Source organism: Lactuca virosa, chromosome 5, assembly GCF_052849685.1.
Source record: "Lactuca virosa cultivar CGN04683 chromosome 5, Lactuca_virosa_CGN04683_v6, whole genome shotgun sequence".
Taxonomy (NCBI): Eukaryota; Viridiplantae; Streptophyta; class Magnoliopsida; order Asterales; family Asteraceae; genus Lactuca; species Lactuca virosa.
The window spans coordinates 151,264,187-151,291,328 of record NC_136430.1 but is presented as its reverse complement, the minus strand read 5'-3'; the positions used below and the strand labels follow the sequence as shown (position 1 = coordinate 151,291,328).

Genomic DNA, 27,142 nt, shown 5'->3' with positions numbered 1-27,142 from the left:
TTGGACAAGGTGCTGAAACGTTTTAGCATGGAGAATTCCAAGAAAGGGGAACCGCCAATCCAAAGCAATACCAAGCTGAGTAAGACTCAGAGTCTGAGTACCAATGCCGAGATAGAGGAAATGAGTCGAGTACCATATGCTTTTGAGAGGCCAGCAGGGCCAGATTCAGTGCAGCACGTGCGGGAAACTACTCGATGGATTCTTTCGTTCCAAGGGTTTGAGTAAGTGTAATTTTGGGTTTATCCACTGTCTGTGTTTGAACTATATTTTCAAGAGAATTCATATGCCAATTGCATACCAAGAATTATTAGCGGATAGCAAAAGGTCATTTCCCTAATTACGGGATTGGGAGTGTACAGTGTCATCTTAGTTTATGGTCGAGATCGGATCAGGGGTGTTCTATGGAAGGTCTGCAGTCAGGGTTCTGCAGGATGGTTATCCAACATCGACAGGATTTGGTTGTCTTAGTAACCGTTATTGATTGTCTAGTATTGGAACACTTGAAATGGTAAGAGTGGCTTCCAGAAGAATGGTCATGGGATGGTAAGAAGGATTGAGAATCCTTCCAGTATAGTGTGTTGTAAGATGGTAGTGGAATCAAAGTGGGGGAGAATCGTTCAAGGATTTGGAAACAGGAGCAGTTTTGGAACTGGGATACGTTTAGCATCTTTGTCAGGAAGGAAGACAGTCCAAGTGGTTATATGGATCGAGGATAGTGTGAGTTGGAAGTTCAAAAAACTTACCAATAATGAGATCGTGTTCCCGGAATGTTTGATTGCAAGCCTTAGGAAATCAGGTTGGGGATTCCAGTCAGGACATGAGTTCAGTTTGGGATGATAGTTCGTGTGTATGCTCGATATTAGAGGTGTTCGAATTAGTAATCAACAATTGAGATAGTGTGAGAAAGTATTGTAAGTATGCGGGTGTAACCGTAGCATTCACTAGCAGCCAGATAGTGTTAGAGTGTTGTAAGTCTGCGGGTGTAGCCGTAGCATTCACTAGCACCAGATAGTGTTAGAGTGTTGTAAGTTTGCGGGTGTAGCCGTAGCATTCACTAGCAGTCATATAGTGCTAGAGTGTTATAAGTCTGCGGGTGTAGTCGTAGCAATCACTAGCAGCCAGATAGTGCTAGAGTGTTGTAAGTCTGCGGGTGTAGCCGTAGCATTCACAAGGTTGGCAGATAGTGCTATAATATTGTGAGATTGCGGGTGTAGCTGTAGCATCCACTAGTTTGGTAGATAGCATGGTAGTGTTGTTAGATCGCAGAGGGAACAGTAGTACCCACCGGTTCGGGTGCAGCAGTGAGGATATGGAAGTCCACGGACTGGTTTACGGATTTCGCCAGATGAATTAGACCTGTTTGAGACAGTGATTAGACTGTAGGAACATCACTGCAGTCAGGGAATCAAGGGAGCAATGGACCGTTTAAGGTCGTTTGTGATATAAGACTACCCTTGGTCACGTAGAAATCACCTAGCCTTGGATTTGGTATTGTTAGGACTCGACGTATGGACCCAATCAGTCATATCAGAAGGTCGTTAGAGCTACAACGGCAAGATAACTAGTGGAAACTATTGATAGACAAGGATTTTGTTCGGAAGTCGCGTGGGGTGACTGTGAGATTGCTCTTGGCTCCGCAACTGGGCTGGAACCCGATATTTCAGATGACTGACAAACGAATTAAGACCAGGGAGGTCTCAGTGGATTTTGAAAGATAGCCAGGATGCATCATACTGTTCCAGACAGTTCAGTGTTTCAGGCAGTTCAGTGCTTCGGACAGTTTCAGTGTCTCAAGCAGTAGTGGTATTTTAGGACTTCATATATGGTTAGAGTTAAAGATAGCTTGGGTTATGCTAATTCACTCACAGCGGGATTATCTGAGCCTTGGCCAAGTATAAGTGATCTGCAGGGATAATTGGGTATGTGATTCTGTTTTCTAGTGGGAACCTCGAGTTATCAGGAGTTGAATAGTCAGTTGAGAGATAAGTGGACTGGATTCAACAATAAGGAATTCGGTGTGGGTGTCTGTCAGGGAGTCAGACCATCCCGAGACTGCAGATTTCAGAATGAGTAATGTGATCATAATGCAAGGAATTCGCTTATCTTTGGGTTTTAGAACCCTGCGAGGGTTGGTTACGGTTACCCTGGGAAGGCTAGGGTGTGCTCGGGATTGTGGCCATGTCACTTGAGTGGTTTGGCGTGTAAGGGATGGTAAGGAATGATTTCGAGGATGAAATCTAATTTAAGTGGGGGAGAGTTGTAACATCCCGTTTATTAAATAAATCAATAGACAAATTAACGAAAGAATAGTAACCCTAAAATCAATAATAATATAGCAAGGTGTTGGTCTCGAGGAGTTAATTGTTACAATTTTAGAAGTTAGGGGGTTAAAAGTTTAAGTTTTGGAGTGGTTGGTAAATATTTATGAAGGCATGGACTGCTTGGTAAATTATTGGTACTTAATTTGAAGAGATTGTGGAGGCTAAGGGGCTGTTTGGTAAGTTTTTGACCTAAACTGAAATGAAATTATAGAATCAAGGGCTAAAGGGTAAATTTTGGATTAAAGTTGAAGAAGATTTGGTGAGGAGGGGCTGGTATTGTAAAAACCTTCAAATGTTTGAAGAGAGGCACGAGTTATACCCGGTGTTCCCTCCCGTCGTCTAACCCTAAACCTAAGACACCATTTCACAGCCGCCACCCTCAAGGAGCTCCCTAGCCGCCGTTGCATTACCGAGTCTGCTGCCGCTGCTAACCCTCCATCGGAACGCCACCACGATTATCGGACGTCGGGAGCAACGTCGAAACGTCAGTGGATCACCGAAGAACCGCCGAGACCGGTGCATCTGTTCGTCATGTGTGGGTCGTGCGCCACCAGAAACGCCGGTAAGTCCACCGCAACCCTACGTTTCTCTCTCTCTCTCTCTGTCTCGTTCTTTTCTGTGGGTCCGACGACGGAATCATCGTCATAATCGCCGGTGGCCCTTGAACCGCCATTTCAGCTTGATCCGACGACAACAACCTCCTAGTAGGTGGTTGGGAGCTTAGTTCTCGTGTCATTTATGTGCTTGTGTTGCTTCTATGAGCCGAATGTGTGGACATGCATGTGTTTTTGGCTAGAAACCCACCGCCACCACCTCATGGTGGTGGCTGCCACCGTTTTCTGCCACTCATTGCCGCCACCAGCCACCGTGTAGAGGTGGTTGTGTGTGTGTGTGTGTCATATGGTGTGTGAGTGTGTGTATTCTATTGATAATTGTTGTAGAAATTTTTCTTAGTCAAAAGTGAAGAAAGACCACCACCGCCGCCGTGAGGTGGTGGCTGCCGCCGCGAGCCGCCGTCGACCACCACCACCCGAGGTGGCAGTGGGTGGTGCTCGACATAGTGAAACCCTAATCGGCCCAATAGCTTGATCTTGGACTTCATTAGCATCTGCTTGGGTTAGAAACCCTAATTAGGGTTTAGAAAACCCTAATTTTAGAAAATGTTAGTTTTGGACTGTCGGGACCCGCATTTGGAACGGTGGATTGATGTATGGCCTATGCCCAATTACACTGTATGATTGACTGTAACATACACGTTCAGAAATCGTGTTTTGTAAATGTTAAAAGTAAATAATATTATGAAATATTATGTGATATTGAGTATTGAGTTCTAACAGATAGTTTTTACTAGAAATGAAGTAAAACTATGTTTAGAATCACTCGGAAAATATTGGAAGTCTTATGAGATTCCAATTAAAAGTTAAATATCGAAATTTAACGAAAATATAAAATTTGAAATAAGTAGAATTTTATTATTGAAAGTTGTAGACAATTTCGTTAGAAACATTTAGGCGAAAACCTCATCGAAATCCGAGTTATAACGAAGAAGTTATGACCAATCGAAGATTCGCGACAAAACCGGCACGGCACCGAATGACATAAAAAGTGAGTTTTCGATAAACTACTTTTTAGCCTTGGTGATCTAAATGAAAGTTGTAGTATTTGTTAAACCAAGAATTTTCATAAAAAGAACGTCCAAATCTGACTTCGTATGAGGAAGTTATGATTTTTCTAAGTTTCAGAATAGCAGTAGACAGCTAAAAACTCGAAATAAAGATCGAGTGATTTTTAGCCGACGCGGCCTAAACGAGAATCGAAGGTCTCTTCAATAGTAGTACAACGGTAAAAAGACAGACGAAAACGGACGTCGGATGAAGAGGTTATGAATTTTTAACGGATTTTCCTGTCCCGGTCTGTTAAAAATAATAACATTAAAAATAAAGTCAAAATTAGCCGACGGAGTCCAAACGAAAGTTGTAGAGCATAATTTCACCTACGTGTGCATATAAAGAACGTCAAAAACGGAGCTCGTATGCGATAGTTATGGATTTTTGAAGTTTGGGGCACAAAATTTGAGAAAAATCCCAAAATCCGAGGAATTTCGCATGGTCAGACTTCGGCCACGTCACCCTCGCTCACAGCATGCCACGTGTCCAAATTGATGAGTCATCCAAGGCCAGCTGTCGACCCGTGTCGCACCCTCCTCGCACCGAAGGCTCGGCCAATCAGAAGTCGCCACCTGCCTTCCCCGTGTCTCGGTCTCGCATCAGCCGCGTGTGCAGCCCTCACATCCGACGCCTGGCACCCTCGCATGCGAGCCATGTGCCCCCTTCAGTCCGAAGTTCCTCCTATAAATAGGAGGGTGTGAATCCTCCCAGGTAAGTTTGGAAAATTGCCCATTTTCACCCCTAAATCAATATTTCTTGCATTTCAACTTCCCCCGAAGCCCCGGGATCATACCAAACATCTGAAATACGTTCCGAAGTGCCCGTAGACCCCGAAAAATTTATCTTTTCGGTTTTGAAGCTCAACCCTCGCAGGGCCCGGTTTTCAATAAAACTCTCGGTTTTCAACGAAGAAAGTTATTTATTATAACGAAGTGCTGCACAAATTACTATTTTAACCCCCGATTAATTCACGGTGAGTTCAGTATATAGGAACAATTGTATGTTATGTGTTATATGTGCTATATGCTTTCCTGAGTTATTTTGGTTTTATATTGTTGATCATGTAGAGCATGTCTCGTATCACTTCTGGTATTGGCTTTGAGCCTCTGGCCATGTAGAGCATGTCTCGTATGATTCTGGTATCGGATTTATGCCTTTGGCCATGTAGAGCATGTCTCGTATCACTTCTGGTATTGGCTTTGTGCCTTTGTCCATGTAGAGCATGACTCGTATAACTTCTGGTATTGGCATAGGGCTATGTAGGGCTGAAAGCCTGTATATTCTAGCAAAATGATAATCAGAAATTGTATGTTTTCTATGCCATTTGGGCTGAAGTGTTATTGATGTATATCAAGTATTGAAATTGTTATGTCTCGTTGATTGTATATCTTTGAATCAAATCATTGATTGATATGGAAAGTTTGTCGCATAATTCACATATGCCTTTGTTGTTCCTTGTCCCCTTTGCTTCTGCCATATTGAAGTATATATATGGCATAACGTTATATTGTGTCTATTATTGAACTCACTAAGCGTCACCACTTACCCCTCTCAATGTTTAACAATTGCAGGTAATGAGAATCCAGTATAGTCTTATACTGTTGGAAGATTTAGAATAGTTTATACTATTACTTTTGTGCTTGGGTTTACGTTTGTATAAAACTTTAATATCCTGGGTAGTTATGTAATATACTAAAACTTAGTCGGTTTGTATCCAGTCTTTTGTAATCACACTATCAATGTAAGATATTATTTATGAATATGCATGTAGCATGTTTTGGAGTAATAATGTTTTTAGTATGAAAGTTTTGGGTCTTTCATTGACCCAGTAGATTAATGGACTTAATTGACTAAGTCCTTAATGGGTTAAGTGTTTGTAATTAACCCTAATCATCATTTCATGTGAAATCCTTGATTGTGTTGGGTTTAGAGTTGGGCTTTTCTGTTGGGCCTAGATGTCTGGAGTCTTGATGGGCCAACTATTAACAAGTAAATTGACTAGAACACTTGGATTGGGCTTAAGGATAAGGCCCACTGGAAAGGTTTAGGCCCGATTTGGAAAATTGGGCCATAGATGGGCCATATCTGGGCCTTGATGATTATGATACATTGGACCATCAGAATGTCAAGTGTTGGACCAAAAATAAATGTTTGGGCCTTAAGGCAAGACCATGTAGATGTTTGGGCCCAATTTGGAAAATTGGGCCATAATTGGGCCTTGGTTGATTACTTGACTTTTTGGCTTTCAGGGTATGAGTTTGGGCCTTAATCTTGGACCAAACTAGGTTAGGGGTAAAATGGTCATTTTACCCTAAGCGGGGATTTCAGAGTTATGCATTGGAAACCCAAATGGTTAATTTAAATAAATCGTTATAGCTATATTTAATTTAGACAATAAGTTATATAGTTCAATACATATCGATTGAAGGCAAACGGGCAACAAGTTGCGCCGCTAGCCGTTTCTGGGTTTTATTTTGATGTTGACAGTTTAGGGATCTGTCAGCTAGTAGCCAGAGATTTATTCGCAAGACTCCAGCAGTGCGAGGTGAGTTTTCCTTCAGTAGGAACGGGTCTAAGGCACCAAGGTCGGCCCATATATGTGATATATTAGTAGCTGAGTGTGGGTGGGGCCCGTATCTCATTATAATCAGAGTATAGATATCAGTCAGATTGTTGGATTGCTATACTTGTTGTCTGTGTGAGACTTGTATGTGTTTGTTTATGTATGTGAGTGAGGGTGGGGCCCGTATCTCATTATTATTCGATTGTGGGCGGGGCCCAAATCTCATAGTTGCCGAGTATGGGCGGGGCCCGAATCTCGTAGTATTATTTGAGTATAGATATATGACTGCTTGATAGGAGTAGATACACTTGTTGACTGTGTGATACTTGTATGCATGTTAGTTGTGAAGTGTGGGCGAGACCCAAATCTCTTAGACAGTGGAGTGTGGGCGGGGCCCGAATCTCCTAGACAGCGGAGTGTGGGCGGGGACCGAATCTCCTAGACAGCGGAGTGTGGGCGGGGCCCGAATCTCCATGAGAGTGGGCGGGGCTCGTATCTCCTAGTTGCATGTTATGTGTATGGTATGTGGTAGTTTGGGGAGACTCACTAAGCTTCGTGCTTACGGTTTTCAGTTTTGGTTTCAGGTACTTCGGTTTTCAAAAGAGGAGCTCGGGTTGATTGCAGTGCACACACCATTTGTTCAGCCTGAGATGTTTATACTCTGATATATTTGACAGATGTTATGATATTTTTGGGATACACGACTTATAATTTTTATATGTCAAATGATAATTATGGTTTTATTAATGATTTAAAATGAAATTTTTAGACTGTATTTTTGGGATGTTTCAATTATGTTATATATATATATATATATATATATATATATATATATATATATATATATATATATATATATATATCATCTCCCTATTCTAATAAAAGAATAGGCTTATTCCCTTTTTGTCATATGTCACACTATTAGACTTCCTAATTAATATCATGCCACTTGTCAACCTATTGATTCTCCATTTCAAATTTTAGATTTCCCATTCTAATTACATTAAATTAATATATATATATATATATATATATATATATATATATATATATATATATAAAGGTAAATTTGTAAAAAAAAAAGAAAAAAGAAAACGATCAAAAAGTTGTTTGCCAACGTTTCATTTCTTCCTAACGGTCCAAATTTTCAAATTTTGCCAACGGTGGAAACCCACCGGCGGTATTATACCGGAAGTGAAAAAACATACCGCCAGTGAAAAAACATGTCCGGCGCAGTGTTTACCGCCGGTGAAACCCTCCACATCAGCATATCGCCGGTGAAACCCTCATGACACCGTTTAACCTAACCAAAAAAGAAAAACATCTACTTTTTTGCTGAGGAAATTCATTTTTTCGCAAATGGCATTTGAGGAAATCTGTTTCTTTGTAGATGGATAGGAAAGAATTTTATAGATGCTATATGTGAAATTCTCCCATTTATATGAAAATATTTTTGATTTTTCTCCCTTGAGTACTAAAATGAGTTTCGTGTGCCACTTATCATTTTCTCAAGTATCATCTTTGAAAATCATGGCTATAAATGAGGTCAATTCTTTTTGAAATATAAATATTACAAGTTATTGTATTTAGGACAATGATAAAAAAATATCATGAGGTTATTTTGCAAATTTTCGTTACATAATTTTCAGATATAAAACACAAAATACCTGAGGACTCTCACTAAACCAAGGTATCATTTATGATAACGCACATATGAGTGGTATGTTCATGAAACACCTTAGTATTAACTAAAACGGATCGGGGATACCCCGCTACCCGTGTAGACCCGATCCGTTGGAGTGATATGTTCATGAAACACCTTAGTATTAACTAAAACGGATCGGGGATACCCCGCTACCCGTGGGGACCCGACCCGAACGGATCGGGGATTCCCTGCCTTAGCGGGTAACGGATCGGGGATGTGTATTAGATATCTTACCCGAAATAGGGATGGGGTGGGGACGGGTATTGTACTATCTGTATCGTTTAAAACCCGATATATATATATATATATATATATATATATATATATATATATAGGCTTAGGTTATTTTGTTTTTACTAACTATTGTATGTCAGAATACACAGATCTGGACCAACGGATGAAATTAATCAATGAACATGATTTGAGAGTGTCTGATATTACAATGGGATAACATGTACCATATAATCACACAAATTTTAGCAAAAGGGTATTTTGGACAATTAACTACATTTATAAAAGGAAATTTTCGGATTTTTAGGGATACTTAATTCTCCTAATTTTAAAAATCTGAATTTTTTTAATTAATTCAATTTTAATTCTAACGTAATTTGTAAACATAACCGATTTTAATCTATCAGAATATTTTTTTGCTAGAATGATGTTCTTTCAGAATTTTATTCTATTAAAATATTATTGAAGAATAACAAAATTCTTGAATCCGATGTTGAAAAATAACAACATTCTAATATATTTTTATAAATCCGAACTTAAATACATATTCTTACAGATTAAAGCCTTATACATTTTAATATAATTATACATATTCTAAAAGAATATCAATAAAAATGAATAAAATTCTTAAAAAATAACAACATTCTTTAACTTTGAGTGTGATCAATATATTATGCATTCTTCAAGTTATTCCTATCAAGTCTTCAACATATTCTTCCAGCCATCCTATCACAAATATAATAAAAACTAAGAATGGTTAAAAACATGATATCACTTTATATATTCTGACAGAATACATAGAGTATGACAGAATACATAGAATACATTCTAGCAGAATACATAGAATACATTCTAACAGAATACATAGAATACATTTTTGCTAGTTGTAACTTTAATTGCCACTATAAAGAATTAAAAACTTGTTACTTGCAACTTGCAATCGTATTTCTATATGATAAAACTTAACAAACCAACAATTTGCAATTTAACAATCTTGAAATTTTTGTACAATAGAAAAAATAGTAAAATTTAGCAAACCATTCTTACAACAATGATATTCTATGAGAATGCTCTTGAAAGAATACTCATAGAATGTATTCCTTGGCTCATGATGCTTTCCTGAAAGGTTTTCAATCAATTCTTACACTATCATTTACCATGTTTTCTTTCTTTTCAATCAATCCGGTTAAAACATGAAATACTATGAAAAATTTTCCATTCCAGAATGCTTTAGTAGTAAGTGCAAATTAACAACATAAATTAAAAATTAAACAAAACAAATATTTACAATCCATAACATATAAAATCAAATTAATGCTAAGATTGCTAGTCGGAGAACGCAACTAACATCTCATACATTTATACATATAATAACTAAATATATGTAAAAGAAAAACTATTTCCATAGTAGTCATATTTTTTATTGCCAAATATTATTGCTTTTAATCCCATAATGTAGAACGTACCACCAAAATTCCATAAAAATCTTGGTTTCTTTTTTGGGATTAAATTTTGTGATCAGAACATATAACAAATGTTAAACAAAAAGGGAAAAGAAAGAACGTGAAAAATAAGACTAGAACAAAACGACGACTAATAATTTATGATTTTATTACCAACTTTGTTTATAGATAATCAACATTCATGGGTTGCCACAGATCTTTTTGAGTTTGATTGCTTCAAGCGTTGAATTCTAAGTTTTTTTTGTTGGGAGGCAGCAATGGTGACTTGTGATACGGCGCCTGCAATGGAGGTAAATTGGTTATTAAGTGTAATGGTTGTAGTCATCACAAAGATACAAGCGTGGAGATATAGGGTTTGTGAAAAATGATATCCCTAATTTGAAGGGATATTAATTGAATTAATTGTTTACCATAATTAGTTATAGCAAAGATTATTATTATACCCTTAAATAATTTATTTAATTATTTATTAATTCCTGAATTCTCATTAGTCCTTAGAAGTACACAATAGTTGTTAGAAACATTTGAACCTATATATATATATATATATATATATATATATATATATATATATATATATCTTTCTCTCTCTCTCTATCTATATATATATATATATATATATATATATATATACACACACACACACTAGATGTTTGCGAGCGCAAAGCGGCGGTGATAGATAGTTTTTTGACGAATAGTTTCTTATCAGAAAATAATTATTAAATGAAAAAACATCATAAATGGTCCCTGTGGTTTCCCCATATCTGAAGTTTAGTTCGCGTGGTTTAAAAACATTATAGATGGTCTATGTGCTTTCACAACTTTTGACGATTGGTCCTTATTGCTAATTCCGTTAAGTTTTGTCCGTTAACTGAAAGACATTTTCGTCATTTCACTACCACAATGACCATTTATGATGTTTTCACTTATTTAAAAAAAATGAAATAATATGCAAAGGAGGTCCCACCTTCTCTCTCTCTCTCTCTCTCTCTCTCTCTCTCTCTATATATATATATATATATATATATATATATATATATATATATATATATATATCTTCTTCTTCTTTTTCTTCACCTGATCTAGTCAGCCAAAACCCATGAACACTAAGCTTCATTTGTTCTTCACTGATGAACATTATGAACACCAAGTGTTCAAAGACTAGCTTCCACTTCCTACCTCCCACCGCAACCACCACCACCACCCGCCTTCTACCACATTCTTCCCGCATCTTCTTCCACGAAGCTAATCTTAAGAAATTAAACCTATAGGAACAATGTTCATACCAGAGATCGAAGAAATTGAACCCGCAGAACTCCACCTATCCCCTTCTTCATCCACCTTCATTTTTAGCATCTCGTCCACCCACCTTCTTGATTTGCACGCTTGATCTTGAACCCTTAGCCAAAACATAAAATTCAGAAAGAAAAAAAAAAAAAAAAAAAAAAAAAAAAAAAAAAAAACCCAAACTATAAAAAAAGTGAAAATCTAAAATCATACATAATCGAAAAATCATTACCCCTCGACAAAAAACAAAAACTCAAATATGAAATCCAAAATCACGAATAATACCTAAATCAAAAATCGCAAATAGATTGATGAAGAAGAGGCAACATTCATGACTAATACACCGGATTCAGTTGGGCTTTTTCGCAGGTTTGAAAACTCATCTTCGGGATGAACACACACATACACACACACCGTTCATAGATGAGGGCTTGAATATTTTTCAGAATTCATTTCAGAGACAAGGTGCAAACCCATATCCGATTTATGGGAGACCCCTACCCCGCGTAGGTTTTCTCCACCCCCTTCTCCTTGATTGATATCCAGTACAATAAGACTGTGGCTTCTTTTCTTTTTCTTTTTTTGATTTTTTCTGGTGTAGTAAAGAACAACATGGGATGTCGATTATTGAAGTTTATGGAGGTGGGTGAAGAAGACGATGATTGGATGGATCAATAAGGGTGGATGGTTAAGGTGTTAAGGTCAAGGTTGGAATGGGTAAGGTGATGAACTTGCAAAATCAGGTGTTCTTCCATCTAATAATTAGGGATTTAACGACCATGGTGTTTAGAATAACATATTAGAGATTTGGGGACTAAACCAATCGTCAAAAGTTTTGAAAGCACATTGACCATCTATGATGTTTTTAAACCACGGGGACTAAACTTCAGATCTGGGGAAACCAGAGGGACCATTTATGATGTTTTTTCTTATTAAATTTTATTATCAATTATTATTTAATAAAAAATTATCAATTTTAAATAAAATATTTATGTTTATACTTTATATTTGTATTGTTTGTTTATAGTGTTAATGTAAATTAATTAATATTGGTGTGTCTAGTTTAAAAAAATGTAAATAAATTTATATATACATGAACTTAATATTTGAACATTTTCATTTTACTCGAAATTTAATTTCTTAATTACTTTCTTTAATTCAAGTCTTCAAACTTTTGGCAAGTATTAATAAATTATTTATATATAATTGATTTGTACAAAAAGTTTTATAACTTATACATTTTAAACTTCAACATATGACTAATATATATATATATATATATATATATATATATATATATATATATATATATATATATATAATAAAGCATATGAGTCATATCTTGAATTTTAAGAGGTATAAGTTACAAAGCTTTTTATACAAATCAATTATGCATAAATAATTCATTAATACTTGCCAAAAGTTTGAAGATTTGAATTAAGGAAAGTAATTAAAAATTCAATTTGGAGCAAAATGAAAATTTTAAAATATTAAATTCATATATATAAATTAATTTATATTTTTTAAACTAAACACCAATATTAATTAATTTACATAGTATAAACATGTAATATAAACATAAGGTATGAACATAAATATTTTATTTAAAAGTGGTAATTTTTATTACATAATAACCAATAATAAAATTTAATCATTATTTCCCCCTAAAAATTATTCGCCAAAAAAAAAAACGATTGAACACCACCGCTTTGCATGAGCACACATCTAGTATGTATATATATATATATATATATATATATATATATATATATATATATATAAGTTCAAAATTTCATTAATTAATATTTAACAGATTTCAGTTTACAACACAATTGATAATTGAATGCATCTCTTAGTAAGTTGTGAGTCTATTCCTATTTAATATATAGCTTTTAATTTACAACACATATAATATAGATTTTATGTACTAGAATTTGAGTTTTTTAGACTAAATCGATTTGCAATCTATATGTGAAACTATCTGTCAAAATTTAAGAATGGTGTTGTATTTAGTTGTTTTTGAGGATCAAATATTAACAGTTGAACTTTTTAATTATTTATTTATGGTTTTTATATTTTAGATTTAGAAAACAATAATTTTATTTTCTAAACGGATATCCTCGTTTCCCGAATCCAACGGAAATTTATTTACCCGACCCCGTCGGGATTTAGCGGGGCGGGAACGGGGACGGATGTGGGGATTAGAGGTCGGGTACGGGGACGGAAATAGCAGCCTCCGCCAATATCCACCACGGTTTGCATCCCTATCATCAACCCTTTAGTTAGTAACTCTACTATCATTGAATTAGTTCCTATATGTTCAATTGATTTTTTGTCTAACCTGAACTCTCTCCTTGACAATTAAGTACTCGACGTCAATAAGACAATAAACCTTGATTTCCTTAAGTTATTTTTGTTGTTGAAGTAACGCGCTACAAACTTGTTCTTATAATATGAACTCAATTGCTTGGTTGATGTTAGCTACAAGTTTATGTTTAGCATACTTACTAAAGTTTTCTCCTCCAACCAACATGAAAATACAACTTGACGTTGAGTAATGGAGTAACATCTTTCAATAACTTGACACTGTCGTGTCGTTGTCAATAACTAAAATGCCGTTTGAAAAGGCTTTAAAATAAGTTGACCATAGTGCAAGTTTTTTTAGAAAAGTTTACCTGTACTGCTAGCAATTTATTTAAAATTGATTTTTCATTTTTCTTTCTTTTGCTTATTGATTATATAAATATAAATTAAAGGTTTGTCGGACCCACGATGATTGTATCTAGAATATATTGAGGTTTTTAAGTTACTAAGTTTGAAAAATTACAAACGATAACTCCACCACTATGGATTGGACATGAAACGCCGAAAAAATAACTTGGAATAGTTAAAAGTCTTCTCCCCAATCAACGATAACCAAATATTTACATCTAATATATGCATATACACAGACATCTCTCTCTCTACGAGTATGAGTACGGGTACGAGTAGCGAAAAACAAACACAAGTTCAAATTACTAACCCTTCATTTGCATGATGCACGGCGCTCAAATGACGATAACACTCCCCACTATTATTAAAAACTTCAAGACACACCCAACAAATATGGCGTCCACACCTACACTCCATGTGATTACAGCCGTCAACCTTCTCAATGGCAAACCCACAGCTCGGACATACCCTCACATCCTCCTTCCCTCTCATCCACTCCTTCAAAGACATGTCCGGGTCCCGCTTAAACTCCAAATACTTGTCACAAGACAAAAACGGATGATACTCCAAATGGCAGCGCGTACACGTCTCCACCGAACACGCCCCACAAACAAACGGCTGGCCATCACCACCACCACCACCGCCTTGTTTCTCCGCCACCCGGTACACTGACGGACAATCCGGCGAAGGGCAGTATTTGTATTTCCCACCGCTCAATCCCACAAACGAACTTAACGAAGCCCGAAAAAGCTCTTCGAGCTTTTCCGCCGCCAAAAGCGACCGCAAATCCACCGTTAAAATCATGGCCGGACAGTTTTCATGAGCACAAATCATCGGGAAACCCGAGTGGCTTTTGATGGCGGACTCGCATTGCTCCATCAGACACATCCTGCAAAACTCGTGCCCACATTTTTCTAGGCGGAAACCATCTTCCACGTCACAAAGACATATCGGACAGCTGGCAGCTTGACTTTGACTTTCGGTGTCGGGACTCGTTTTCACGAGATGGTGAATTGTTTCCTCGACGTTTTGCTTTAATTCTTTATTTCCACGGACCGAGATGGTATGGTAGCGAGTGTTGAGGGTGAAATCAGATCCCGGGAATTTTTCTTTGAGCCCGTGGAGGTCGGGGCCGAATTTTCCGACCACCTTTTTCATTAAATCGGGAGGGAAATCGGGCCCACGGAGATGAATATCGAGCTGTTTGGTCTCGTGAAGTGTGACGAGGGCGTTCACGAACCGGTTTTGGGCCCGGTCAATGTTGGTCAACGGGCCGAAGATTCGGATGCTTTGGTTGTGTCTATCGAAGAGAAAGTAAGTGCCTGTTTCACGTTGGATTGATTTCTGGATAGCGAATCCTTCACGGGAGAGAACCAGTTGTAAAATTGGAGTGGTGAGACGAGGGTCGCTTACGGTTTTTCCATTCATCAACTCTTCTAACGGCCGTCTTGATTCTGCCATGATTTTTGTGGCTTTGGCCGAGATTTTGACGCGATATGAGCCGTTATCGTTCCTGTCAAACAAGAATTTGGCGCCTACAAAAAGATAATAGTCATTAGAAAATAATCATAGGTGGCTCTGTTTAAATTAAAATATGTAGTAGCAAGTATTTTTGTTTATTTGGGGGTTATAGCAACCTACTTTTATGGCATTGAGAGTTTGATTTATATTTATTTTCTTGTCAAGGCATAGTACTTCCAAACCTCTACCAATATAGAACTATGCTTACAATTTTTTCTTATTAGAACATTCTACTTGGAAATTTCTACCCACTTATAGCTACAATTATGCTTTTTTAGATTTTATCCATTGTACTTATAAACTTTTTCCCACAGTGAAAATTGCTTTGCATTTGCATGGCATATAATAGGAAGAAATGTAAGGATCCTGCTATAACAACATATAAATGAAATTATGTTACTGTCTACATGCAACCAATAGCAATGTACTTCCAGCTATTCATTTATTATAGTAAACTACTTCCATTTCTTTCTTTCACCCATCTTTTCTTGTTAAGGCATTGTACTTTAAAAGTTCTACCTAACTATATATAGCATTGTACTCCCACTTTTTTCCATGGCTGGACGCTATACTTTGAAAATCTACCCAATAATTTGGTAGACTTGAATGGCATTGCTATAATTTGGTAGATTTTTCAAAGTATGACATTGCAACACAAAAAGTGAAAGTTTATTTCTAAGATGGATTTGATAACCAGCCCAAAAGAATATGAACTTGTTAGCATTAAATGAAAACATATATTATCAGATATACCTTTTCGAAGATGGATTTGATAACCAGATAACAAATGCAAGAAATAGCAACGTACTTTCATTTATTTGTGTATTATAGCATCTATATTTATTTCTATCGATTGCAAGATTCTATTTTTATCTTCTTTTGTATTTTGAAACATCTACTCAAATATAGCATTGCACTTTCAATTTATTTCTTACTAGATCATTATACTCTGAAACATTTACCAATGAAAATAAATTATACTTGTGTATATTTTTCAAACTACAATATTAGAAATGATAGTAGGATGCAGAAATAACCAAACCAACAAAAGTAGGATTGCATTTAACCCAAAAAAAAAAAGTTACCATTTCGAAGCTCGAGGTTTTTCAGTACAGAATGAAGCTGGTCCTTTATAACCATATAAACTGAAGCGGAGCAGGAAACAGTGCTGTGAAACAGCTGTTGACTCTTCATCTTCTGCCATGGCTGACACCCTGACAATGCTTTCCCATCAATCTGCTCCAACGCTTTGGCAGCCTCCAAATGCAAACTCCCATCAAAACTAATTTCTGCTTTCATAAAATAATCCGCCAGTTCAGGTTCAAAGATATGAACACCAACACACTCATTCCTACTATTCCCAACAGGAGGCATAAAAGCCCGGATTTCTCGCAAAAGTGCTTCTTCAAGAGCAACAATGGAGGGATCTTGTATTATCACACCCCGGGGAAGATAAATATCCACTATATTCCGACTGGTTGCGGCTCTTAACTCATCGAAAAGTTCGGCTTCAAAAATATCATTATCGAGCCCAACTAACATCACGCTGTCGTTGGATTTCATGCTGGGTTTACATCTTATAGATCTCCCCCGGATGAAGGCCATTGAAAAATCTTGAATAATGGCCGGAATGTCATCTGGGCTTTCACATTTTACAAAAGCAATCCCCCGGTTTCGCCTACGTGGCCATGAAATTTTCGCTTTGACCGCCGGAAAAGTCAAGAATTTGTTCTCCCCGCCATGTCTCGAGGGGACGATTGTCAGCAAGCCACCCGGGATATCGACTGTGCTCGATTTTATCGCGTTTTCAGCGGCCTCCGGTGTGAGAAAAGTTACCCGGCCCCACTTCTCCATCTTGTCAGTCACCCCGGGGAAGGGGAAGCGATGAACGGAGCAAATCTCGCCGGAAAACCGTGTCTCGAGAAGAAATAAAAGTTCCTTTTCTTCAACATCGGAGGACACCAATATGTCCACCGTGAGACATTTTTTATCGAGTTCAAGGTGTTTTATCTCACCTCCGGCACCGAACAAAGCTACCGGAGATGAAGTATGCCGCCCGGAAAACAGTAATTTTTCAATGCACTCGTTTTCTAACCATTTCATTTCGCGCTCCAATGCAGCATTTATAAACTCGAAAACCCGATCCATGTGTTCAGTGGATGCAAATATGTGGACTTCGTTTCGGTCAACTGAGACCTCGAGCCCAATCCGGTCATCTTTTACAACATCTCTGATTTGGGAAACAAGATGTTTAAGACTTGAATTGGCCTTCCCGCAAAACCGTTTTAGCAACGTACTTCCAAAACCTGTCAACACCTTCGATTGTAGTTTCCGGCGGTCGATTTGCGGGATATTGAATTCCGGGGGTGACAAAGTATGCAGAGATTCAAAATTCACAGCACTAACACAGACCAAATACTGATTTGGCATCGCGATAATTTCCCCAAAAACAACCCAATCTGGGCGTTCATTGAATATTAGTAGAGAGCAGGAAGGGTGTAAATGAACGTGGGTCCCAGTCGATGCCACTTCGTACCCGAGATTATCGTTTCCAGAGTACATTGCAATGTTTTCGGCTAAAGCCGAGAGGATAACATCCCGGAGAATGTTATCGTATTCGGATTCGGAATTCGATTCCGGAGTCCAATGCCAGTAAGTCGGAATGATGATATTGAGCTCATTTTGAAGACAATTTTCAATTTCGATCACGGCTTCTTGACATCTTCGCATAGATTTGGCGTTTATGCTGTTATCCCAACACCATTGATTTCTTTTCTCACGAGGGATTCGTTCCCAATTCCGGTAAACGGAGAGCAAAGTGAATAAATCGCCACCCGGATGGCAGAACTGGACCTTGTAACAATCGGATTTCTGCTTATCTTCTTCTCTACCAACCCTACAAAAAATGCTGCTGGAATTTGCCATTACAGCAGCAAGAACCACCCCTTCTCGCCCCAACCGGTGTTCAAAACATTTGAGAATCATTTTCCCCAGCCTCGGCTCGATCCCTAACTTCACCAACATCCGACCATCTTTCGTTAACTTATGAACACCATTCTCCAACACAACCGCACCCAACTGAACAAGATTCTTGATGGCGGACTCGATAGCGGAATCGGAAGGCGCGTCGATGAAATCAAACGTGTTGACATCATGAATTCCGAGGGCGAGGATCCGAAGCACCGCGATTCCGAGGTTTACCTGACGGATTTCCGGTTCCTGATGGAACGGCATCGAGTTAAAATCGGCTTCCGAGTAGAGCCGGTAACATTTTCCCGGTTCAGTCCTCCCGGCCCGCCCGGCTCGTTGGTTAGCCGAACTCTGGCTAACCCGGCTAACCCGCAGAACATTTGTCCCGGTTGTCGGTTCGTACCGGCTCTCTTTAACCATACCGGAATCAACAACATACTTGACTCCCGGAATCGTGAGCGAGGTTTCAGCAAGATTGGTTGAGAATATCACTTTCCTTTTATCAGGGTAATCCAAATACACCCGGTGTTGTTCGTCGTGGGACAATTTCCCATGTAGTGGTAATGCAACAGTGGACATAAGTTTAAACTGTTCACATGCCCATTCAACCTCCATTTGAGAGGTTAAAAACGCGAGAATTGTCCCCGGTCCCTCATTCCGATGAATCTCGCCGACCGTTCTGACCACATCGGAAACATAATTGGGGATGAAACCGGAATGGGAATGGGAATGGAATGCTCCAGGGACGTATTTGATATCGACCGGAAAAGTTCTTCCGACCACATGAAACGTACCGCACCCGAAAAAGTACTTGGAAAGCTGATCGGAATCGGCGGTGGCTGACATTATAATAAGCCGGAGATCGGTTCTCCGGTGAAGTAAATCCTTAATTAATGCTAACAGGAGATCGGTGTTTAAGCTTCTTTCGTGTGCCTCGTCAACTATGATGCAGGAAATTGAGGAGAAATTCTTGTCGTTCATGTAGTGTTGAAGCAGGCAGTGATCGGTTGTGTATATAACCCTGGAATCGAATTGAAGAGATGAGTAAGTTGGAGAGCAAATGACCGAATTGTCCTCTAAACATCCACGGGTTTCTTCCTGGACCCTGGTGGCCAGTGACATGGCAGCAAGCTTGCGGGGTTGGGTGCAAACTATGGACTTGTTGGCAGCTACTTCTGAATCAGTAAGGAACTGAACCAGCTGTGTGCTTTTTCCTGAACCTGTTTCTCCTACCAATACCATTGCCTGCAGGATGATGAATTCAGTACATAAGTAAACTATTCATTTCTTTATTTTATTAATATACCATCACCATGCTTTCTATTATATTAAACCTTAGCATATTTTTATTATTATTACGACAACCTACTTTAAAAAATCTACCCAAGTACAGCAGTGAAAAATATGGATGATATTGCTATGACTCTGGAGATTTTGCAAAGTACAATGTTGTAATAAGAAGATATTATAGTAAGATGCTAAAAGTAATAGGGATATATATATATATATATATATATATATATATATTCAACAATAGCAATGTACTTTCATTTATTTGTGTATTGTGGAGTGCAACTTTCATATCCTTATATTACAGTGTGGTACTTTTAACATTTCTTTTTTATTAAGGCACTGTACTTTGAAAGATCAACCCAAATATGGCTTTGTACTTTCATTTTATATTCTTATTAGGACATTGTACTTTAGAAAATCTATTATAGAAAAGGAAATTGTTTTGTATTCACATGACATTGCCTTTAATTGGGTATTCTTTTTTTAAGTGCAATGATGTAAAGGAAGAAGTGGTATGTAAAACTTCAAATTGGACAAATGATATTTAGGGTAAAGTATTAAATATTGAAAACCTGAATGAATATAAAATTACTAATTCCAAGGAAAAAGCCGAGCAAGTAATTCAATCTCCAAAATCCTTGTCATATAACAAATCCAACATGGCAAGTTGAACAAAATGATTACATTCGTCATGAAAAAACTCATAAAACACTTCCTGTTTGTACTAGAAAGAAACAGCAGTCACAAATCCAACATGGCAACACTTCCTGCAGAGCTATTTTCAAGTGATGAGGGCATTTACGTCTTTTGCTCAGACGTGATGTCGAGAGTGTTTCACCTTGTTCCATTTTTTTGGGTGGGATACTTTTTTCCCATTGACATCAACCGCAGCCTAAGTCATCTAGATACATACCAGACACAATACATTACAAGGGGTGGGGTTATCCAGTTAGTTCTAAAGTAATATATATATATATATATATATATATATATATATATATATATATATAAAGGTACTAAAATATCTAAAACCACATGATTTTAAAAAAATCTTCACAAAGGCACTCAAATATCTAAAAGCGCCCACTGTTTCATATGAATATGGGCCCCAAACATTTAAACAAACAATATCTAAAATATGACAAACGGTTTGTGCCAATCATTCAAGAAGTTCCAGTTATTGAATGATAAATGACTAGATACCCAATTTAAATAAATAAAAAATATTATATTCCAAAGTTGTAGTTGTAAACAAGGTCATGTATAATTTTTTTTTCATTATGAACAAATCCACAATCATTGTAGAAAACGTCAATCATAAATTCCCAGCCATGGGGGAATGAAATCCAACACATGAATCAGTTAATTAAAGAAGAGAAAAAGCTTTTATTGTGTTACTTAAGTTATGAAAGAGCTTCTAAGCCCAAGGGTTAAGATTAAGAATAACATTAACCAAAATGGAATAACCACTTAGAATAATGAAACTGATTCGAGAAGTTCAAAATTGTATGAATACCAGCCTCTTTTGTATCTTGATTAATTGGATTTAATTGTGAAAAATCCTACAGAAAGATCTTGTAGTCGTGTCTCCAAGTATTCCTTGATCATTTCCTCTAGAAAAGAATCCCCTCTGATTCTATAAATTTTTCTAGTATAACTTTTTCTTCAATATCTACTTCTCACCTCAATTAATATTGAACGAAATTCTACTTCAGCAGAGATTATCTTTGACAATGGTAACAGCCATATCTAGTTCTTATCACAATATACTCTAACGGGCCAAGAAAACTTACCATCAAGGGCAAAATGGTAGCTTTGCCCTTACCAGTAATCAAAACAAATTATGATGATGTTCATATGTCATCCCAAGGATCAAAGCCACCAACTTTAAACTTTATTAAAAAATCCATCCATGAAAGAATGACAGGTTTCATCAAGTGTGATGACTATGATGATATGAATAATAGCAAAACAACAACTTTGGGGTTCTTATCTCATAATATGATGAATACAGGCAAAGGAATCTTTAAGAGTGTTGGTCAACATTGGTAAACAGTGTAACAATACAATACATGCATAACAATAGGCCAGAAACTCTCACACACTTGTTCAAGTCCAAATGTCACTGTAACAACCTGAGGCTTCCAAAGATACATGCTTGTATTACTTAAAAATGCATGAGTTCATGAACATATAGAAAAATAATAATGATGAACCTGATGGATATATGTTTATGATAAAAATGAACATATTTTGGGATTTTAGAAAAACAACGAACATAAGAATATCCTTAAAGGACAACAACTTGCAATTGCAAATACCCTTTCTGAAACAAATGGAGTAAAACTTGTTTGAAGTTATCTTGCAACTTTCTTTAACAAATATGTTTATCACAAATACCTTTACACTAAATAGTAGTCAGGGATGTAAATATTTTGACAGTAAATAGTTAACATTATAAAAACAAAAACCAACTGTGAAAAGACAGTCCTAAACATACCCTATTTCAAGAAAGCAAAGCATTTTGTAAATCTTGATACAAAATAACATTCATATTGATAAGGATTAAAGAAACTCTACCTGTTGGCAGTGTATCTGCCAAATAATCTCCTTACGATCAGCATAAATAGGCAACCCATCATCAAGCCTCCGGCACTCCCTTTTTATCAACCAGTGAATCTTACTCCAAACAATATTGCCTTTCAACTTTAACACCTTAACATCAGAACTATCAATCACCTTCCCATTGACATAATCAAGTATACATTCCATTCCAGACTTGAACTCTCCAATCCTCTTGCCGATCAACAGTTTCTCACGTACAAGCCCTTCCTTCTTCTTTGATAACTCCATGTGTGTCACATATTTCTTGGGCTTCCTTAGCAAGCCATCTATCTTAGCAATCTCGTTGGAAACCTGATCCAGCTTCTTCTCCCATCTCTTCACCAGCTCCCCTTCTATAAACCTTTTTATACGCTCGCTAAACAAAACCCTAAGTCGAGAATTGTACTCCTCTGTATCAGAAGGGACGATTAAATTCTGTCGAAGCCTCGGCATAAAGGAGAGACCCCCGTTCAGTAAAACTTCCCACAAATAAACAATCGTTTCGAGCGCATTAGGCCACTGCTGATAGAAAAACCTACCAGCAACCACACCCTTTTCGTAAATAAAAAAATCGTCAGGGTCGCACGTGAATTTCCCCATCAGAGTTACAATTTCATGACGATTGTAGGTGTTGTGATCGTTGTTTTGGGAACATAGTTCTATTACGAAATTGGGACGTCGGCGGATGGTGGAGGACGATGGAGGACAGTCTCGATCTCGCCTCCGGTGGTGATGATACTGATCGAATGACCAGTTGTTAGCCATATAAGAAGCTCTGTTCCGGTACCCAGGAGCGAATTGATCACTGCGCATTGGAAGAATCGCTACAGGAAACACAAAAGAGTGAGTGAAAACGAGGGTTTTGCAGGTAGGTGAAAAGAACAGGAAGAATGACTATAAACCAAAAACTGATGAACACAAAATATGTTGAAAGAGAAACAGAGATCGTAGAGGGTTTTTGGTAAAGGGAAACCGAGGGGGCTACCTGCTTTATATACCTGTACACACTTTTTCTGCCGAATTAAGGATGCGACATTGTAGAGGTGGGAAAGACAACGTATTTGAGAAGAAGAAAGTCTTTTTTTAAATTTTAAATTACTTTTTTAATAATAACATTATTATCAGTATAAAAAATTACTTATGATTATCTTAATTATTGTACTTTTCAAAAAACAAAACGATTCCCTAACTATGTATTAATATTTTTTAAGGTATCATTTATTTGGGGAATTTGGGACAAAAAGAATTAGGAAATAGTAATTTAATAGACAAAATGTTAATATTACAAATTTACAACTATTACTAATATTATTATGGTAGGTAATCTAATTAAAGTTTGATAAAATTAAAATTGTTATAAGGGTACAAGAATGTAACTAAAAAATCTTTATCTTTATATTAAAATATCTAACATAAAAATTACAAAAATATAATGAGTTATTATTTGATTCACTTGACATGTAAATCAGACATGAATCTAATGATTCCGAATACCGGTGCTTGGGGTAAAAGCATGAAGAATGAAACAACTTGTGCGGCAAGCTACTCTATAATATGTTTGCATTCGATAGGTTATTCTGTAATTTTGATAACTAGATTTAATTTTATAAACAATAGTAGTATGTCATATGAATCCAGCATGTTTTTGTAACTTCAACATCTTGATATAATTCGGATTTACACTTAAAATGAATATGAATATTATGTACGTGCTTCTATATTTTTGCAATTAAGGCAGTATGCTAAAACTAAACGTGATTTCAGCTTTTCTTTTCGATGGAGATCTGTAAATTTAATGAAAATATTATCATCAAATCCTTCATCTATAGAATAAACTATCAAAGCACTTTATATACTTTTAATTCGTGTATCACGTGAAACCATCTCTGGAAGCTTCATATGGCTAGGGTACAATTAAAACTCATAGGTAATCAAAACCACAATAATTCAACCGTTACCAATAAAAAAGAATTTACTATAAATATACTAAAAGAGAGTTTTGTGCATTCTACTAAATATTTTCATTTATTATTGGATCATGACATGATATATACTCAAATTAAAAAGAAAAAAAGAAAAAAAAATGCATTAAATGCGTTATTTATTAAAGAAAAATCTTCAAAAATGTTCTTCGTGTCTTAACTTTTTTTTTACTTCAAAAATGATCCATATGTTTGAAAACTTCTAATGGATGGTCCTGTTGGGTCATTCCGTTAAATTGGAGCCGTTAATTGCCTTTACGTGCAAAACATGTGAGGGTAATTTCGTCTTTTCACTTAAACTCCACTTCTTTACTAAATAATTATCTTACGGCCTTATAATTTATCACCATCAACATTCTCTTCTGAAGCTAGTAAACTGCAAGTGACCCAGTTAACTACAAGCCTTGTAGTTGCCACCGATGATGACCATTGGTCAAAATTACATAAACGAAACCTCTTAGCATGTGAGAATTCTGATGAGTTCTTGTTTAACACGGTGTAAGAGCTCGACAAAGTCGATTTATCATACTTTAGAAGAAAATTCCAACTAATGGTTTGGGCAATTAGCCAAGTAGACTTATCCTTAAAGATAGTGTTTCGTATGTAGACTGATTAGTTGAACTACATTGTACAGTATTGGACTGAACTGGATTAAAAATATTATATGTCCAATTTTTGGTTTAACAATTACATAAAGGGACAATACATTAAAATTACAAAATTGTCATATATATATATATATATATATATATATATATATATATATATATATATATATAGGCCTATGTTATTCTATTCTAACTAATTATTGTGTTATTGTATGAATGATTGTGGGCCAATCATTTTACTTATTTTAAGAAAGTGGTTATTACATATTATTGAATTAAATATAATTGAAAAATACCATCTAATTTAACTATAAGGGTATTTTAGTCAGTTAATATAGATTTAATAAAGGAAATTTGCATATTTTAAGGAAAATTGCATATTTTAAGGGAAAATAGATTCTATTAATTTTAAAAATCTGATTGTATGGATGATAATTCTCCTATTTTGGAAATTCTGACGGAATATGTTTATCAATATATAGAAAAATAACAAAAATTATTGAACCATACAAGAATACACATTCTGATATAATATATATTTTGATTTAATGAACTTCTTGAAGAATAACAAAATTTTGGATACAAGTTAAAAAAAAAATTCATTACATTCTTAGAAAAAAGAAAAAAATTTATATACTATTCTATGAGAATGTTACACTTATTAATAACAAAGAAATACAAATATATAAATCATTCTACCAGAATATACTATTATTCTGCTAGAATAATCCATTCTTTTTGGAAGATTGGTGGTCATTGTTCATCTTCATCCCGTAGAATAACTCATTCGATGTCCCCTCTTCCCTCTATATTTTCCTATCAAAAATCAAAATCAAACACCAATTCCTCCCAATGATTTCTGTTCAAACAATAAAAAAAAATGTAGCAGCAAATCAAGTAAAATATAACAGCTAAAGCATAGAATTATTCCAAGTTTCACTATGACCAAAATCACACTCAAATTCTGTTTCTCCTATTGGTCCTTCCATTGCAGCCATTCTACCTCCTGAACACTCAATAAAAGATTAAACTCAAATAAAATCAACACTCCATTCTAAAATAATATATACAAGGATAAAAACTTTTTGTGAGATATGGATGATCAAGAAACACCCATCAATTCACTGTAAAACATCAACACCAAATATCCATTCCTTCATCAGTCTGTGTCAAAACAAACAAAGAAAAAGGAATTTTCATTGTTCTTATGTTCCTCTCTATCAATTTCTGTCAAATACAAATCCAAACATCCATCTTTATCCTACATTGATTCTTATCCCAAAAAAAAAAAAACGAGGCTGCTAAAGCAAACCTCATGCTCATCTGTTTCACTCATATTTCAATGGAGCTATTGCTAGATCAAGAAAAAAAGAGAGAAAAAGAACAGGGGAGCTGCCGTAGCAGCCCCCGTCCACGCACCTTTCAACCACCGAGAGCAAAACCTACCGAAGTGGGTGTTTCCCCGGAGCAAAACCAGTCGGCGACAACCCCCTCTGATCCCTCGACCTCTTTCCTACCGCGACGATGTTGCTGCCCTACCCCATCCCGTTCTTCCCTTCGGCACGTCGAACCCAGGAGACCACATCACTGCTTTTTCACGTCTTCGATGCTTCGGCCTCATCGAGCCCCAGAGTCGGCGATCCTCCTCCTGATGGATCGACCAGTTCCTACGGGGGGGGGGGGGGGGGGGGTTTAGGTTAAAATCAAAACTTTGGATCGTGGTGGTAATTAAAAGGGGATAAATTAGGTTAAAATCAACTAGGATAATTATAGGAAAGTATTTGTGGAAGTTGTTTATAAAATTACCTAATTACCCTTATTTATTTATTTAATTATTTATTTATATTTTAAATTTTGATTGCCCACATTTATGCATACAATAACACAATAAATACTTTAAACAAATGAACCTAGCTCTCTCTCTCTCTCTCTCTCTATATATATATATATATATATATATATATATATATATATATATATATATATATATATATATATATATATATATATATATATATATATATATATATATAGTCCGGATCTGGTAGGAAGCCAAAAATTGGTAGGAACCGCAACGACTATTATCCACCAATCATTTCGTCAATGACATAAACATCAAACCCATTTACTTGGTCGTGACGCACGACCATGGAACGTAATACAGACTCAAAGAAATAATCATGTGCGACGAACGTCCATGAAACGTCATTTAAAT

At 36.4% G+C, this 27,142-nt stretch overlaps 1 protein-coding gene across 2 annotated transcripts; it reads right to left on the bottom strand.

The window, feature by feature from the left end:
• Positions 1–14,088: 14,088 nt before the first annotated feature.
• LOC145115443 (ATP-dependent RNA helicase DEAH12, chloroplastic-like) lies at positions 14,089–23,407 on the bottom strand. Of its 2 annotated transcripts, none has more exons than XM_079051738.1 (4): positions 23,323–23,407; positions 22,314–23,161; positions 16,556–19,685; positions 14,089–15,484 (listed from the first exon to the last, which is right to left on the bottom strand). In XM_079051738.1, exons 2-4 carry the CDS (start codon positions 23,148–23,150, stop codon positions 14,247–14,249), a joined length of 5,205 nt encoding a protein of 1,734 aa, XP_078907864.1. In that variant the 5' UTR covers positions 23,151–23,161; positions 23,323–23,407; the 3' UTR covers positions 14,089–14,246. The 2 variants fall into 2 exon arrangements, with proteins under 2 accessions (XP_078907864.1, XP_078907865.1); XM_079051739.1 differs by having other exon boundaries at positions 23,336–23,352.
• Positions 23,408–27,142: the final 3,735 nt, after the last annotated feature.